The 19,376-nt window shown below is 45.5% G+C and overlaps 1 protein-coding gene across 1 annotated transcript in view; it reads left to right on the forward strand.

Moving 5' to 3' along the window:
• LOC310818580 (phosphatase and actin regulator 1-like) overlaps positions 1-18,129 on the forward strand; it is a gene marked incomplete at both ends in the record, with an annotated part of 29,664 nt that extends 11,535 nt beyond the window's left edge. Inside the window, 9 exons of the mRNA XM_083689570.1 lie at positions 984-1,064; positions 4,142-4,339; positions 5,812-6,205; positions 7,781-7,974; positions 8,242-8,398; positions 12,893-12,957; positions 15,142-15,203; positions 16,225-16,369; positions 18,053-18,129. Of these exons, the coding sequence (XP_083545696.1) occupies positions 984-1,064; positions 4,142-4,339; positions 5,812-6,205; positions 7,781-7,974; positions 8,242-8,398; positions 12,893-12,957; positions 15,142-15,203; positions 16,225-16,369; positions 18,053-18,129 (1,373 nt within the window). The remainder of the gene's footprint in view (positions 1-983; positions 1,065-4,141; positions 4,340-5,811; positions 6,206-7,780; positions 7,975-8,241; positions 8,399-12,892; positions 12,958-15,141; positions 15,204-16,224; positions 16,370-18,052) is intronic.
• Positions 18,130-19,376: the final 1,247 nt, after the last annotated feature.

The raw sequence follows: 19,376 nt of genomic DNA on the forward strand, positions 1-19,376 counted from the left end.
GTTATTGCACTACCACTGCCTTTATTCTTTTTGATTCTTCTTAAAGATGATGCTTAAACCATTTGCCTTCAGGTGTGGAAGAGCAACCTTGGTTTGACATATGATGATCATGCTCCGTCAATCATGGTGTTTCACAATGACCGGATGCCTTGAAGTGTTCTGCCATTTCAATGCGCATTTGACCCATTCCTAAATTCTTCTACAGGATTTAATTCAAAACGCTTTATTGTCCTTATTGTTGGGTCCCTTTTTGATAGATATGTGTTCATTCTGATGTGAATTTTGCGAATGATGCCATTTAAAAAAAAAAAAAAAAAAAAAACATATATATTTTTTTATAAAGAAATAATTGCACAACAATTATGTGATGTAATGAGTAATTACATCACAATGAGCACAAATACCAAAAAGGACAGACAAATGTCAATAATGCCTTTATTTAACTGAATTGAAGAAGAATATAGGAATGAAGTTTTTCATTCAAGGCCTTCATTATTTGTTTTGGCTAGATGCATGGCCTCTTGTGATTATAGGCTGACAGTAACATATGGAAAAAGAGCCAGCACTCACTGAGTATAGTTTAAAAATAGATATAATACAGTTTAATACCAAGGACCCTGATGGAGGCTGTGGCTGAAAAATCTGGGTGGCGTGGTGTTTGTGGACACTTTACTGAAGAAAGTGCTAGCCCTTAATCATATTTAACTATGGACCCATGACTGAGAGCACCAATTGTTATAGTATTTGGCCCAATGCCTGCTAATCACTGTAGTGTATAGAGCCAAGTGAGCACTAGATATAGCAGTCAAAGTCGAGGGAAAACTGCCAATAATAACTAATTGATTATGTGGGTGATGATGATCCTCACATAATCCTTGTCCAGGTTTTCCTAATCGCCCCATTGGCTCTACAAACAACCAACACTGTTAAAAGATTGTGATGGCAATACTCAACGTTTATTGAAATAATTGTTTTCCCCTCAGCTTTGGAGAGGAAGATGTCTGTGAGACAGAGCAGGGAGGAGCTGATCAAGAGAGGCGTGCTGAAAGAGATCTTTGAGAAAGGTGAGTTCAGAAGAAAAAATGATGGGGAGCTGCCTTCAGTGAGAATCCTCCTAAACGCAGTTTATTGGATGCAATAGTACAAGTGTACACTGACTTCACGTATGAACGGATGTATCTGAATGTCATGATGTTTTGCTCATCTCAAACCCCAATGCCCATTACTAATTTGACTTCCATTCATGATGCATTCCACCCTGATAACATATCCATGTACTCCCCCTTCTCAATCATCTTGAGTGGATCGATATCATCCAGTCGAAAGCGGTAGGACTCAAAATATAAGATTCGCAGATTGTGATTATTTGTTTTCGTTAGGGTTATTCTTCTATTCATTTGGCTGACAACGTATCCAGAGCTACACAAGTGTTTTATCTAAACCGTGCTTGGAGCTGACAGACAGTGGGGCTCTTCCCTTGTCGGTCAACATAGTGGAGGAAGGAGCAAGTCAGCTGGCTCCTGTCAGGGTTTTGGAGAGAAGCTGCATTTAGGGCTGTATTTAGAGGAGAGCTGATGGGCGATCTAAAATGTCCTGCTTCCTCTCTGAGGACAGACTGCTTTAGAGGAACAGCCAGTTCCCTTAATGGGTACGTACAGTGCTGTCACTTACCAGTATATCCAATACATCTGCTGTCTCAGGATTGGCCTGTTTTTAAGGACTCAAAGTCATATGCTGGATCTGTTGTTTTATATCACCGCTCCAGTGTTCTCTGGAGAGTTGCATGCTCCAGTTTCATTTGCAGGGGTGACATTACTGTGTTTCATTCTCGTCAGTGATATAAATGCTGCCTTGGATGATTTGTTATGACTTGCTGGTAAGGGGGTCGAGGTGAACCTCCATCGAGGTGATTTGTTCCACTAGCTAAGTTGTGTCTGTGTCACTGGTGCTCGACGTGATGGTAGAGAACAGTGAAATCCTCGTCTGACGCTCCATTATGTTGTGTGATTCTCTGAAACCCCAAACGCAGAGAGCCGGTGCTAGTGTGACGTGCGGGTTTCCAACCCAGGTCTTTCACAGAGACACAAGCGTCTACCATTAGGCCAAGAGGACATCCTCAAGGTCCGAGGGGCGACACTTGAGTTTACATGTCTCAGGCAGGGCTACCTCATCAAGAGTGCATTGATTCCAAATCACCTCCGCTACACACCGAGTGGCCTGTATGGTAGGACAGGAAGAGAAGGGAACGGACCCTCGATCACAAGCTGAGGTGATACGAGATGCATGACTTGATTAGGTGTCGAACAGTGAACGAAGGGCTTCTTTGTGTTGCTGCTTACACACAAGGTCCTACGAGACTTGTCATTAGCTGCTCTGTGTCTGGTTCAAAGTCACTCAGTCATTCTCCGCTGACATCTGAAAGGAAAAGCAGATTAGGAAGGGGAGAGAGAAAAAAAAATGCAAAATTGATTAATCCCATCGGCCCCAAAAAATGTGATAATCTCTCATCTGATTGGCTGCCGGGGTGTAATCGGCTTTAACTGGCTGACACTCTTGAGTGGCGCTGCATGTGCCCGGATTTGATGCGGTGCCCACACTCCAAATGCTGTCACTAACATACAGTAGTTGTGTACAGTAGGTTTATGGAAATAGAAAACTTGAGCAGGCTGCAGTTCTCCCTGCAATTTTTTCCCAAAGTGTTCACTCGTTCCCTCGATCTCCGTGGACGTAACAAGTGATTATGTAAAATAGTGTAAAAAGGGTTGTGTAAGGCAGGCCGACAGTATATTTTGGAAGCTCTCTCAGGCTCATGCTCACACCGATCCAGTGCTTTTAAATCCATCCAGTGGGAGTGAACTAGTGCACATGTCGGGTTGTGTGTGAGGGGTACACAAGCGGACCGCACACCATAGTTTTTGCGTTTCTCCCTTGGCATTGATGGCATTTGGAAAAACTAAGATGGATGATTTGTCTGATCCCTCTCAAACCCTATCCTTGGAGCAGTGGGAGCCCTCAGCTCAGACCCACTCTAGCTGACTCTTGGGTCTTCAAAGACAAGTCTTTGTCAGACTCCATGAGAAGATATTTTTTGACTGATCTCCTTCCAGAAGTGTTTTTTTTAAATTTGTTTTAATATAGTCTAACTGCAGTCCATCGGACAATCTTTTTGACTAAAGTGTGCATGAAGAAAAACTTCACGTAGACTTATTGAAAGTACAGCTTGGGTAGACTCACAACTCGCAGCCATGAATTGGGACTTTTCCCTACATCAGATGGTAGCAGAAGATAGAGAGAGGACAGACATCAGTCTGGTCTCCCACAGGGTCTTCCAGCTACACCTCCAGGGATGCCATGCTCCCACAGGCATCATTATGCAACCTTTTTTGTCACATTTTGGATGCTCTGTGAGAAAGAGGTCAATAGGAAGCCAGCTGTCAGGCACCAGGCTTCTTTGAACATCCCTTTGGGTTAAGGAGTCATTCTTGTCTCACTGTTGTCTTGAACAAGGAACTCAGTTGAAGGTTGGCACAGCAGAATATGATGGAACAAAACACACCTGGAAGTGTGCATGTGTGTGTTTGTGTGAATCATATGCTTCATGGCCGTAGTGATGCAGTGTTTATTACTTCCCCCTAGTCAACGCCACAGGATGTTTAACATGGACTGCATGGTTAGGCATGCAGTCATCCAGATTGGGCAAATTAAAATGTTTGTGTGTATAAAACAACTGTCTTTGTTGTGCTCTCCATTTGTTTTGTGTGATCAAGCAACGAATGATTCCAATCCATGTTTGGAATGTAGCAGTTGATGCAGGCCAATTTGAGAGCGTTTTCTCTGCAGTGAATGAAGCAGAAGCCGAGTTTAATCGCCCTGCTCGGCTGACTCGAAGGTTCTTGAGTTTGGGGTTTGGTTGGTTTGTTCTCTTCTATCCAAGATTTAGATTTAATTTTCACAAATTGCGTCACTGGGTCAAGTTAGACCTTTTGTCATCATCCTGTGTGTGTGTGTGTGTGTGTGTGTGAGAGAGGGACTCATGGCTAATGATGCAGCATCTGATTTCTCTTCACTTCTCAGATCCGGGGTTCAACCTAATATTCTCCCAACATTTTGTCCAATGGTGTTTTGTATATCTCTTCTTTAGCTACTGTCGAGTTCCGGTCCTCGATGGATGGTGGCGTCTGCACTCAGGACATGAAGTCGTCCATGGTCCTGCCTTCCAAGAAATCCGTCGCCTTCCCCGGCGACATTCAGGACACCCCCGCCAAGCCCCCGCTGTACCACAAACAGCCCCCCGCACTCCCCCCGAAACCTTTCTCCAGGATGCCCAACCATAGCACAGGTGAACCCCCCCCCCCTCCTCCTCCAACGGTAGACTGATGAGAAATATACTAATAATATAGAATTTAAATTCTCCTTTTAAACTTGTTTTGCACACCACTATGAGTAGAGGCCCTAGTACCGCTGATGGTCCCCTTAAGCTTAGACCTAGAGAAGGGGCATTGTGAATTTGCCAAAGACCTTTCAATCCTAAAAAAGCTATCCTGATCCCCCCTCAACTAAGCAAAAGTGTATTGCTAAGATCAAGGCACTGCCAGTTAGTGGACATGTCTAGGTTTTATTCTATACAACAGACCTGTCAACAAGTGAGAACATTTGTATAAAACAATCATGTTTGATTAGTGAATTGACTGAAATGGCCTCCAAAACATCCATCCACACACACTCACACAATGAAAGAGTTTTGTTTTGACAGTTTACAGTGGAATAATCCAAACATGCGCATAGGTGTGTGTGGTCAAATTCTACCTCCTGCAGATGTCTCAGAGATTAGTCTCATTAAGTCCCCCTCTGGCCAGGTCAGATGGACTTATCTGTCTGTCACCCTCAATCTCTCTTGTCAGTCAGCGGGAAGTGGCATTACCCTGCTCTAATTCCCACCACCCAATCAGGTTTGAGCCCCTCCACTCGGCCACGTCTCCGGCTGGTCCACTTCGTTTACAATCCAGCTTGGGGAATAGAACATAATCATTTGTGCGCTCTCAGATTTTAATGAGTGTTAGTTTGGTTAAGGTGCTCTTCGGTTTCCCAGGTTTATAGTCGTAAACAAAAAACGATGGAAATGTCCAAAAAAACGTTTATTTCTTCAGGGGCTAATTTTTTAAAATAACGGAACTAGACAAACAATTTGTTGTAGACATCTATCGACTAAGTTGCGTTCGTCAGGACGTAGTCACTGCATCTCAGTGACATATTTATGCTGTAGGTGACGGTGTGGGTACAATAAGGGTGCACATAATTACAAAATAGACAGGCATAAGCATGTAAATAATCACAGAAAAGGATGACGGCACATCTTAATTGACCTGAAATGAAAAGAACAAAAAAGAGAACATCCGTTATTTTTATTAACTAAAGATTTGGCCTAAAATCTTATAATATTTCTTTGTTAAGGCTTTAAAGTCATGAATCCAACAGTACATTTATGGGAATTTTTTTGTTTATTTATTTACACATACATTTGCCAGATATAAAGAGAACATATTTATTTGTTCAGGGTTTCAGGGGAAGAGGGGAGGGGAAGAATAAACCAATTGAAAGCTGGGGATGATTAGGTGGCCATGATGGTATGAGGGCCAGATTGGGAATGTAGCCAGGTGTCCGGGGTTACCACCCCTACTGTTACCATGAGTGCCGCGGGATCTTTTAATGACCACATGCAGTCAGGATTTAGGTTTTAATGTCTCTATTTATCTCTACACTCCCCTCCCTGCCTCCCTCCCTCCCTCCCTCCCTCCCTCCTTCCATCTCCAGACTCTTGCCAGCCCATGAAGCTGCCATGTATGCCAGGCAAGCTCTCTCCTCCTCTACCTCCCAAGAAGGTGATGATCTGTGTGCCTCAGGGAGGGCTGGACTCCTCTTCCTCCTCTCAGTGCCCCAAGCCTCTCGGCAGCTTCTCCCAGAAGTGCCCCCCTCCTCAGGGCGCGCCCCCCCACCACGGCCACCTGCTGCCCTCGCAGCTCGCCGCCCTCAACGCGCTCCACCAAGGTCACCAAGGTCATCAGGGTCACTCGGGCCACCACGGGCATTCGGGCCACCAGAGCCACGGCCACCCGCTCCAGCTGCAGTACGGTGGCATGCACACCCCGAGCCGCATCATCGAGGAACTCAACAAAACCCTGGCCCTCAGCATGCAGAGGTTTGAGAGGTGAGACGCCACTTTGGCATCTTGGCCGCAAGCTGTATGGGTTCGTTTTGTTTATGCGGAGAACTATCGCCAATATTTTTGTCGTGGGTGTTTTATAGAAGAATGAAATTCAAGACATCTACCAAAGATGTGTGACATACAAATAAAAATAAATACAAGTTTTAAAGTATAAAAGATGTAGACTAAATAATAGAAATGGAGTTGTCCTTAGATGAGGCTGTGGTGCGTTGGTTAAACAAACAGAGGTTTTAACATATGTGGGACCACCTGTTGTTCCACCTGTATGCCAGCTCCTGTCTCTGAACAGCCCCGTTGCCGTACAGTAGGCTGTGATGAGCAGGACCTGGCCCCCTGATGTTATTGGGGTCAGGTCAGACTCCTGCCATGTGGTTCTGATGTAGAGGTCTGACCTAGCTCGCCTCGTCCCCAGTGGGCACCATGGCCTACTTCTGTGTCTGTGTGTGTCTGTGACCGACCGCCCTCCAGACACCAGCCTGGCACACATGCCACAGCTGCCCTCTAATGGACGCTGGCACAAGGAATGTCGGGGTTCGGTTGTTATGTAATCATAGCCATGGAGACCATGAAGGCATATCAGGGATTAGCCAATCATGCTCAATTTCATCAAAAATGTCAGTTGGCACAGGAATTGGAATGCACTCGTGTGGAGGATTTGTATGTCTTATTCCAATGACAGGAACTGGAACAGAACAGAGCCAATATGATTATGTTGTTTAGATATACATTTTAAATTGGGCTCCAAGTGGGTTAAAGCAGAGTCGATTATTTAGAGTCTGTACTAGTGTATGCATGAGTGTGATGGCGCCTCACCACAGGTGATCTCCTTACACGATTACACACACACACACACACACTAACACATTCCCTCTAACGACTCTGTGTCCCTCAGAGTAGTAGCTTTGCGTGTTTCTCACGGTGAGCTGCACGACAACCCCCCGTAGTCTCTCACAGCAGGGGGGCGCTTGTGGGTTGTCACAGCTTGAGTTTTCGTGTGGCGGTCTGATGAGTGGATTTGAAACCCACTCTCTCTCGACTGCAGTACGCACTGCAGTATGCAACCCCCAGTCCCCTTGATCCAGCTAATTGACTACTTTGGATCAAATGGTAAGAAGGACCAATCTTACTTAAGGGACTTAATGGAATTCTTCCGAAGATGACCTGTGGCGTGTGTCCGTGTCGGTGGCTGTAAACCGGACATTTCTGCCTTAAGGATATCTAGAAATACCTCGGTCCCATCAATAGAAAGTCAACACAATGTCAACCAGGGCTGTCAATTCGGTCCCTGTGCTTAGTGCTTCAACGCACAAAGATTGTAGTCTCTAGGGGGAGATAGCTGATCTACAAGGCTTTCCCCTTCACCCCTGATTGCCCTTTATCAGGTCACAAAACATGAAAAAGCGTTCAAATATCCCATGACTTGTATCCATGGTAATTATATGGCAACCATTGAAAGGAGAGGTCCTGGTTGGTGGTTATTATTGAGGAACTATGTCCTTACCCACACACTATCACTATCTACTTTATTCTCTCTCTGTCTCCATCTCTCTCTCTCAGCTCCGCATTGCATTCTGGTCAGTGTAGTCTGCTGGACAGAAGGGAGGTCCCGTCTCTGATCATCGACTGCGAGGACGACAAGGAGAACATGCCCAACGAGTCGGACTACGAGGATCTGCCCAGCATGTACAAGGACGAGGATGAGGAGACGGATGAGGAAGACGATGACGATGATGACGACTCTCTCTTTACAAGTAAGGGAGGGGGGGTTTAAGTCCTATTTTGTACCTTTTCTCACACACACATGAAATTGCATGATCTAGGATCACCTAGTCATTTTGTCATTGTTGAGAAGTACCTTCTCACACACACACACACACACACACACACACACAATTGCATGTAGACACTGATCTGAGGTCAGTATTGCATTCCCCCCCCCCCCCCTAGATCTGTGTCAACCCAGAAACACATGCAGTACTCCAGTTATTTGAACCACAGATGGCATCTCTGTACTGTAGGTACCCTGGCTCTGAAGGTGTTGAGGAAAGACTCTCTGGCCATCAAGCTGAGTAACCGTCCGTCCAAGAGAGAGCTGGAGGAGAAGAACATCCTGCCCATGCAGAGTGACGAGGAGAGGGTGGAGTCCAGGCAGCAGATAGGCACCAAACTCACAAGGTGAGATGTGCGTCATACGTACTGTAGGTACATACACACACACACACACACACTCTCACACTCACACACGCTCTCACACTCACACTCAAATGAATGCTCACACCAGATGCACGCTCGCATGCATGCATGCATACACACACACACACACACACTCACTCACTCACTCACTCACTCACTCTCAAATGAATGCTCACACCAGATGCACACTCGCATGCATGCATACAGACACACACTCACACACTCACTCTCAAATGAATGCTCACACCAGATGCACACACACACACACACACACACACTCTCTCCCCTCATACAGACTGACTGAGAGATGCACACAGCCCCACCCTGACATCCAGGACTGACGGGGTTAAAAGTGACACCAGACTCCTGGTCAATGCATTATCAAAGCTGTTAGATGGTCAGGGAATCAAACTTAACTCAATTCCTGTGTCATTTAGACAGGTGTGTCCTGCTCTGTATTTGAGCTACATTTCTATTGTCAGAGGTCTGTATGGTGCCATAGACGGGCTATGATGTGCTATGAATGGGTTGTTTACTGTAAGCTTCTGTATAAGACAGATGTAGGAAGCAATGTTCTCAATGCCCAAATATGGCACTTTATCTGCTGGAAATGGTCTTGTATCCTAGCTAACAAACTGCCTATGACTCACACCGAAGCAACTCCTTTCCATCTGGTTCTGAAAGGCAACACGTAAACCTTTTTTTTTTTTTTTCAAATTTTTCTTTTTCATCAAAACACATTTCCATCAATTTATTTTATGTTTTTAATTTTTTGGGCGGCAGCTGAAGATTAGCCCTCCGTCTCGTTAAGAGTGCTACTGAAAAACGGAGCTGACCTAATTTCGGCAATGCATCATCTCTCTCCGTCTCCCTCCCTCCCTCCCTCCCTCCCTCGCTCTCTTTCCCTCTCCTTTCTTCCCACTGCATGCCTGCCTCCCTCGCTCTCTGAATCACCACGGTGATATGTGCCAAAGCATTACCACCCCACTCCTCCACACAGCAGTCTCTCACACACACACACACACATACACACACATACATACATACACACACACACACACACACACACACACACACACACACAGCAGTAACACTCGCGCCAGCCCATACTAACTGAAAACACACACACACACACACTGCGGTAACACACTTGCCAGCCCCTACTTACTGTAGAGATCACATGCACACACAGCAGTAATCTCACATCCCAGAATCTCTTCTCTCGGTTGAGATTCTGGGGGCGCTTGATGTAAAAAAAAAAAGTGCTGTCAGAAGTTGTAAGCAAGTCCACATCCAACATTCTGCAGTAGACTCCACACCATGACCCTCCTCCTCCGCCCATGCTATTGTTTACAAACCCATGTGCACAGATTGCAGGAAACAAAAACACGGAGTTAGCCGAATACATTTTCGATGCCAGTATTTCACAGGTGACCAGTGTGTATTCAATCATACATTTCTCAAACAAAAAAAAAGAAGAAAAATCTGGCTGAAATCCCTGCCTCCATTTGAAGCACTCCTCTCTATTTGTCTGTCGAATCTGGGTGTAGCTGGTGAAAATCACCGGATGCACCAGCCTCCCATCGGCACTGTGTGTCGGATGCACCATTTAAATGGAGAGTCTGACTTGGTGAGACTAACCCAGCAGTAACAAACAGTACCAACCCGTATGAGGCTAGCAAATCAGGTCCCATTCACCTTGTCTGTACACATAGCAAAACACACACCCATTATAATTAGACTCTTCATAGCTTCTACTAACAGATCGTTAACCCTATAATCGTCATGGGCTAGTGAAATATGTTGTTAGTTTCTGCCCTTTGGAAACATGTCCTGTACTGGAGGATAAGGGGACGGGTAAGTGAAAGGGGAGAAGAAAGCGTGGATGTATCACAGATGTGTAAGCCGCGAGGGAGCCCAAACCGAAGAAGGCGGCGGCTTCAGTACCTCGGCGGTATTCCCCGTCGTCGTGGTTGGCACGTGGCATGGTGCTCTCCCAGAAGGCGCGGCGCGTCCTGTTCCCCAAACGCCCCTCTCTCCCTCGCCTCCCTGCGCGCTGCCCTTCGCGCAATGTCATCACGCGAAGCGTAATTCCCAATTTCATGCTATTTGCCGCGAGCGTTGTGCTCTGTAACGTAGCCTTGATGGCAGGCCAATCAGAACTGATGATGATGATGATCCAATTTGAGGGGCATCTCTCTCTCTCTCTCTCTCTCTGCTCTCCTTCTTGTTCCAAGGACGACCAAGGAAGGATAAGATTGGTTATTTCATAAGACCTTGTGTAATTCCTCATGTCCCATCATTGGGATGAATGGCTGTGGCTGGCGTGAAGTGCAGCATGGAGGATGACAATAACAATGACTAAGACCGGATGATGAGGTTTGTGAAAAGTGAAGGGGGTCAGTCAGACTGTCTGAGGTGCTATTGAGGTCCGTGCTTCAGCCAGGTGTGTGTGTGTGTGTGTGTGTGTGTGTGTGTGTGTGTGTGTGTGTGTGTGTGTGTACACGGATCAGCAGAATGATGAGACGACGTTTGACGAGTCGTAACAGAATTGCTGAGATGCCGCGACCTCCGGCAAACTCACCTTCTAGATTTTTCTCAGGGACGGGTGCACCCAATCGAAAAACGAGACCAGAGGAGACGAGCGAATCAGAGCGACTGTAACTTCAGTCACTGCGGGACGGCGACACTGTACAGTAGCTAGCTAGACGTCTGTCTAGAACACACGATCAACACAGTCCTTTAGTCATTTAATGCTATAGTACCGGTACTTAACCCGCTGGGTTTCTAGATATGAAGACAAAGAAAAGCTCAAATCAATTAAAACGCATTTTCCATGCCCTTTGTGTGTCATATTGTATTTGGCTACTGGGCTAGTCACTTTAGGCACTATAGGGTGTCAAAGAAGATGATTTGCGACAATACAACATTTTTTTCCAGAGCTTTGGAGAAACGATAAAGGAAGATAAAGGCGTGAATTAGGAGAAGAAAAGCCTTGTCTCTCTTTCTTTTGTCTCGTAACTCTCCTTTCTCTCACTTGCTCTCACTTTGTTTCTGTTTAAATTTTCTCTCTCCCTCCCTCCCTCCCTCCCTCCCTCTCTCTCTCTTCCTCTTCCCCTCCCTCCCTCTACTGTATGTGAAAGGATGATAATACTCAATCGAAAAGAGCGGAGGATAGAGAGAGACGGAAAGGAGGAGTGCAGTCTCAGCTTTTCATAGCTGACACCGCTCGCTCTCTCTCTCTCTCTTTCTTTCTCTCTCTCTCTCCCTCCCTCCCCCTTCCTCACTGTATGTTGAAGACTGGGTGGGAGGTTTATTTTAGCAGCTCTAGCTTGACTGTCTGCCTGGGGTGATTGGCACCCAGAGCGTTCCCAGAAAGCCATGTGCTGGCTTCGCGTTCCCGGCGGCCTGATCCAGGGTCAGCCAAAGGGTTCGAGAATATCAGGCTCGCTTCTGTCGCTTCACTCCTCTCTGACGCAGTCAGTCGCTCGATGGATAGAGAGAAAGAGGGATGATCACGGTTGAATGAAAGAGGGATGATCACGGTTGACCGAACTGAATAGTAGCTCTATTGCGCGGGGGGGCGGGGGGGGGGGGGGCACGGGCACGCTATAGTTTTTTTCGCGTCGCGTTAGAATACGCCAACTGTCGCGCTGCGCGAGAACAGATGATGTCTGTGCCGGAGCGTGACACACACCGAACGGCACTCATGCTGACACCACCCCTGAAACACACACTGCAGCACGGGTTCGAATCCGCCCCGCCATCGTTTCCCCCCTCATTTTCCCATTATTTGAATGAAAGGCCAAATATATTCACAAAATATGAAAGAGTAGCACTTGGAACTCCAATAAAAAAAAATATATATATATATATATATAAATAAAATATTCAGTCAGATTCTACTCACATCTGACTGCTGATAGATGCCAATTTTTACATTTATTATGCCACCCGTGCCAACGTGTGCCGCCTCAGCTGTAGCTGTCACTTGCGCTGGCACTTGGGAGCTGTCACTCAGACGGAAGCCCTGTGAAGGAGAAGTGACAGCAGGAGCAGTGACTCACTGGTTAGACATGGAGGAAGAGAGACTGACCACCGTCCTCTTGCTTTTCGTGCTAAAGGCCCGTCAAGTTTTTTTTTTAAGCAGCCACGAAAACATTGTTTTCCTGCCAAATGAGGAAGTTAAACTACCTCTGGAGCCCTTCAACAGTTTGGGTGGACTTGAAACGTGTGCTTGTCTTTGATTAGACTGATTTTTGTTCTGGAGCAATTCTACGGCGGACATTTTGGTCATCACTGTCAGTTGAGTAGAGGATCACGTTTTGGTCCGGTTGTTTGGTCATGAAGTTTAGTTGCAGTTCAATTGTTTTTGCTTTTTGGTTTCTATTGGGTTGACCTCGTTTGTTTGCTCTTGTGAAATTTGACCGTGTTTTGCAATGAGGTTGACTTGACCGTGGCTGTGTTTGTCTGCAGGCGGTTGAGCCAGAGGCCCACGGCGGAGGAGTTGGAGCAGAGGAATATCCTTAAACGTACGTACAGTGAGTACAAGCCTAAACGCATCACACCACATCATCACTTTAAAGCTGCAATCTGGGATTCAAACAATAACAAAGCGGTCTCCCCGCCACCTTTTTGGTAAACAGCTGAGGAATGGGGCTGGAGAAATCTTACCACTCTTAAATACATACGGATGCCATGACTGACCATCCATGAGATAAAAATTATAGTTTTAACCATGTTTTGAAGCTATACAGTGTTTGTTTACAAAAAAATTGTTTGTGCCAATCCCAGATTGCCCCTTTTAAGGGACAGCATTAATTCCCCAGATGGGGTGTGCAACTCCATAGTCTGATATGGCTTCCTGTTATTGTCTTTTCTTTCATCAGATTTGCCAACATCAAAGCAATTATCTAGTTTTGTTTTCGCCCATTCTGTGTGTTTTCACATCAGTTTTGATGGAGAGGACAAGAAAAGGGGAGGAAGCCACTTTAGACTATAGATTTATAAATGTATTTCTTGTAAACTATAAATTAAATGTACCCCATTGATCGCTTTATTAAAACCTATTGCACATACAGAATAATATTGTAGAATTATTACATTTTTGTATCAGTATTTTATGCAAGCAAACTCAAAAGTAACCTGATTACTTCAGAAGCCTGTTTGTCCCTAAGCCAATGGCACACATACATATACATCAGGGGAGGCTGGTGGAGGCAGAAATTGGAGGATGGGCTCATTGTAATGCATGGAATGGAATAAGGAATGGTATCACAAACACACGTTTCCTACCATTCCTGATTCCTTTCCATACATTACAATGAGCCCATCCTTTGATTTCTGCCTTCACCAGCCTCCCCTGATATACATACTTCTTGCTCTTCTTCTCGGCTCTCCTTCATCATAAAGCAAAGCAGCAGGGGCTCCCTGAGGAACCTGTCCTAGGGAGACTAGTTCCCTACTGTAGCTCAAACACACTCTGTATCAGAGAGAGGCAGGCAGGGTAGCCTGGGGCTCTGCCTGCTTTCCTCAAAGACTGATTTACCACCAGTGCAATAGTCTCCCTAAGGCTTCTGAGTGATTGGCAGAGTGAAGGGCGGTGGGGGGGGACTTGAATGTCAATCTCAACTCCCAACCTCCACAATATACTGCCTAAGTAAGATAAACAATGGGCATGTTTTGTTTGGGTGTTTTTTTTTTATTATTCTGTTTGGGCTGCAACTCTAAACTAAGAGTAGAAAGAGTGCATGTATGTTAAACACAGACTGTAGTGTTTTGATCTATTTTATGCTTCCAGTCTTTCGCTTCCTTGTGCTTTTAACTTCCTCTAAGCTGGAGGCCTCTTGCGCGATAATTAGCTTGAAATTAATCCGTGAGACTAAATAAGAGTACTTCTATTGTGAGATGGGGGGGGGGGGGTCTGAACCCAATTTCCCCTAAGAAGCGTGTGATTTGTCTTTTAATCTAACTTTAATGAATCCAATGTTAGAGTATCTGTGCACTGAGCTTATATTCCAACAAATCATACTTCAAACATGTTTACTCGCTCCTTTCTTGTAGTTGTTGCTATAGCATAAATATGAGAAATAGCTAACCGAAAAATATAGCATCAAACTTGAAACGAGTGGTTTGGAAACCCATTGCTGTGTCCTGAAGTGAAGGTGACTCACCTCCACACTTTGTTTCGATAAAACGTGTCTTATTTGTTCAAGACGTCTCCAAATTTACTTGGTAAAGTAGCTTGTTAGTTAGCATGATACATTTAGATGTAGGGTTACTTTGCTAGGTTCTCTAAATTAGCTAGCTAGCTAACGTAAACAACTTCAGCTATTGTAAAAGGCCACGCCACCTGGCTTCCTGGCATGAGTGGCCAGAGGAAAAATACACAAAACAATGCACACAAAAAAGCTTCTATTTAAAATATGAAATGATACAAAATGAACAGATACTTGAATGAACATGGAATCACGAGTCAGGGGGGGAACACAGATCGAGAAAGCCAGCCACACCCTCTGTTTCGGCAACGCAGTCCCGACAAACAGGCAACGATGACAAAACGTGGATTATTAAGGAGTGTGTGCTGCATGTTAACAAGCTGTATTATGCAAATGATGTGATTTATTCTCTTTCCAGTAGCGTTCAAACATTTCCTAAGCAGCCCACACACGCCATGTGTGCCCTGAGACACTCGGCTGACCCTTGACCCTTTGTGTTTCCCACAGCACGGAACGAGCAAGAGGAGTTGGAGGAGAAGAGGGAGATAAAACGAAGACTATCACGAAAGGTAAGACTGGAGAAGAGGAGGGGTCCCCAAAAACTTCCGACCGTCGATTCTATCCTTTTTGACTACAAAAATAGCTAGCAAAAATGCAACATATAACTCCCCAAGGCCACAGAGTAAGCCAAGGCTCGCTGTTATCTTTCAAGAGGTTGGTATGAACAAAATATTCTCACAGCAAAACAAACACTCGAACCTGTGACTCATCCGGGGTGAGCGAAGTGAAATCAGTGACAGTCACAGCACTACATTTCCCAGGTCTCTCCAGGGGACTGTAATGTCCTCAGTGCCCTTGGTCCCACAGAGTTTGCCTGAGCCAGATTCTCTACACCCCATGGCAGGGAGGTGTTGGGCGTGTTCTTCTCACCTTAAATTGCATAGCAGCACTTTCCACTCACCTGCTGGCTTGCTGAAAAACAAAACACCTTGGGATTTTGTAGTGTAAGTGCCCTGTCATCACAAACATCACACACTGTTTGTCTTTTACGCTCATGGTCCAAATGAGCTTACCATACAGTACCAGTCAAAAGTTTGGACACACCTTGCCAAGAGTGTGCAAAGCTGTCATCAAAGCAAAAGGTGGCTACTTTGAAGAATTGAAAATTATAAAACATATTCTGGTTAGTTTAACACTTTTTTGTTTACTACATAATTCCATATGTGTTCCTTCATAGTTTTGATGTCTTCAATATTAATCTACAAAACCATTGAATGAGAAGGTGTGTCCAAACTTTTGACTGGTACTGTTGATAATCGCCAATGCCCCCTCCCCGTCCTGTCCTGTGGTTATGTTGTTAACTTATTGGCTGGAGATACTGTAGTAACAATAGTTTTTACTTGTAGCTGCAGTAACATGGTCAGTCATTGGAGTATATTTGAGTCTGCTTTGTTAGCTGTGTGGATGTAGAGGAGACCCTCAGCCCAGTAGTTCAGTCCAGCGCTGATTCTCTTGATGATCCGTTTTAATAAAGCAGCCATTCCTCTGTCCATCCATACCCATTCCAATCCGCTGCTCCTTGTGTTCCAGCTGAGCCAGAGGCCCACCGTGGAGGAGCTGAGGCAGGCCAAGATCCTCATCCGTTTCAGCGACTATGTGGAGGTGTCTGATGCCGAGGGCTATGACCGGCGGGCAGACAAGCCCTGGACCCGGCTCACAGCAGCTGACAAGGCCAGTAGTGACAGGAGTGTGTGTGTGTGGGGGGGGTGTTGTTTGCTTTGGCAGCTTCTGAGTTGAGCTGTCTCATTTCAGTGTCAAATGGCAGATTAGGGTCTCTCTACATGGCATGTCTTTCAAGTCTGACTACGCTTCAAGAAGATCATAAGTCTTCCTCTTCCTCATAAGTCTACAATCATTTGCTGTCCTGGGGTTGGTCTCAAATGATTTGGCCTTTTTTAAATTATGTACTCCTTTTGTCTATTATTATAAAAAATGGTACATTCACCGGCCAGAAGTGGATCCACACACAGCCCCCTTGGGTCGTATTTGGTACCTACAACAACACCGGAACAACAACAACAACTGCTGCCGTGGCACCAGTCCCTCTCTGCTGACTGCTCTGGATCAAACCTCCTCCACCCTTCAGTGTGATGTCAAGAAGAACATCATGCAGGAGAATAATGCAGGCCATTTGTTCTTTTCTCCTCTAATGGCAGCTCAACTTCAGCTGTTGTTTTTTTTTTTTTGTCTTCTTTTTTCTTTCTGTGCCTTGTTTACTGCTTGGTGAGTAAATACCCCCCAAGCACTCCTGTTGTTCGCCGGCCGATGGGGCCACAGCTCTGGACTTCTAATGAGCTCAATCTTTTGGGGGGGGTGGTACAAGAGGGGGGATCTGCGTCATCCCTGTGACGTTGGTGTTAGAAGTGTGATTCTGATCGTACTGGGTCAACACCTGAGGACCTCATCATGTGAAAAGCACGAGGCACCGCGTGGTGTTATGCAATACCCACCCCCCCATCCCCCCCCCCCCCCACATTGCATAAAAGAATGAGAGGACAGACTGTGCCTCAGGACCCCAACAGCCTCAACAGTGCCCTGGCGACATTTGTTCCTGCCGTATAAGGCTATTTAGGGGTCCAGGTTTTTTGTTTTCCTGTTCCAGTACCGTTTGATCCTTCTCAGGAGCTGAGAATAGATGGGATGGCTCCCTGAGTCATGTCGATTAGACATGCCTATGACATCATCCGTCTGTGTCGTGCACGGCTGGGGCTTATAGCCTATCAAAAAAGGCCTGAGCCACAGATTCTGTTCCTGGAAATTTGACTCATCTTGTCGAAAGAGATCATTGTGGAGCTTAGTGGTTTGGTCTCATCAGTTCTGCTTGTGTCAAGTTGATTTCAAGGAAAGTAGAAGTATGGTGTCAACACCATTTTGAAGAAGAGGAAAGCACATGCAGATAAGTACAGATATGCTTTCCTTATTGGTCTTTTAAAAACGGTGTGGTAAATAGTTGAGATTTCATGGCTTTGTGAAATGGATGGGTTCACACTAAAAGTCTAAGTTCTGTGAGCATCAACATACCTTCATTTCATTCTATTTGCCAATACACTTAAGTCCTTATCTTGGTTATTTAGCAAGTTGCGTTAGCAGAACTGCCGTTTCGGGGTTTTTCTTTTGTTTTGTTTTTTTGCTCCGTCTCACAGACCAGAGGGAGGGAGAGAGAGGAAGGACGAGCGGGCGAGTGAGTGGAGTCTGTTTGAGGAAGAGAACAGACCGAATCATTTGTGACCTTAAGATGTGTAAATGATGCATGAAGCATTCTAAAGGAGTGAGACGGAGTGATTGCAGTTTGTTTGGGAGTTAACCCCTTTTGTTTCCCCCATCTCACTCTGGCGCTCTGTTTGTCTCCCACAGGCAGCCATACGGAAGGAACTCAACGACTTCAAGAGCAACGAGATGGAAGTGCATGAGTCAAGTCGCCATTTAACCAGGTAAAGAGATCTGCATAAGCTTTGACTGTATGAAGGTGTGTGTAAACATGCATGAATCTATGCCTGAATGACGAAGTAAAATCAATGGTTGACCAACCATGTAAGTACTTGCACCATACATAATTCAAGAACACTGTCAAACTCAACTTCAATTCCAGCTAATTGCAAGGTCTGACCTTTGTGATCTTATATATAATTATTATTAATTTTATTTATATATTTATTATTATTATTATTATTTATTTATTTATTTATTTTGTCCTGTAGGTTTCACAGACCGTAGACCATCACTGTCTAGAGGAACGCCAGACTGGCATCATTCCTTCACTGAGAACCATAAGTGCTGGACAGTAAACGGTGCCCGATTCTACAACAAGGCCATGTCTTCTGAAATGCCTTTTCAACACCCCTGCAACTGAGTCGGTACTCCTACCCCAGAGATATAGACAGTCACTGCTTTAGTAGCACAACTCTCTCTCTCTCTCTCTCTCTCACACACACACACACACACACACACACACATATACATACACACACACACAGAAAGAGAGAGAGTCTTCTCACCACTATTTATAACTAGGTCTACCCACTCTCCCCTGCGCTGAGCTCTCAGGTAGGCGCTCAGAGTTCTGTGGGTTGGGGCTGGTTTTGACTGGACACCTGCCATCTCCATTGACTGCCACAATACCTGCGTCCCCCTCATCATTGCTGAGCTTTTTTCACCGATGGGCTTAATTTACCTGCTGGACACCTACTCCCCGAGACTCCCTGCCCATGATGTCACCTGTACCCCCCCCGTCCCCCCCCCACACACACACACACACACACACACACAGATCTGGGATCAGCTTATCCCCTCTAAATCCTAACCTTCCCACAGACCTAGGGGGGAGATGGACATCACCGTGTGGGGAGAGAGAGAGTCCCTGTTCTGGGCTTGTTCTGATGAGCTCGGTGCTGTTTGGACTGGAGCTCCATATGCAGTGGTCACAGCAACGGCTGTGAAAATGATTCAGAGGAACAAGAGTGTGGGAGAGGTTCAACGCTCAAGAATCATGTGCAATATTTTTCCCCCCCTCTGCTCTCTTCTTCTTAGGTCATAGCGCCCTCTGGGGTTCACCCTATGTCATTACCGCAAAATCCCAACTTGATTTCCAACCCCCAGAAGATAATACCGACAATGTTGATATCTATTGCTAACTGTGAATTTTAAGAGCACAGACAATGTTTGTGGTCTCTCAAATTGTACAT

Source organism: Argentina silus (genome assembly GCF_951799395.1).
Source record: "Argentina silus genome assembly, chromosome: 18".
NCBI classification, from domain to species: domain Eukaryota; kingdom Metazoa; phylum Chordata; class Actinopteri; order Argentiniformes; family Argentinidae; genus Argentina; species Argentina silus.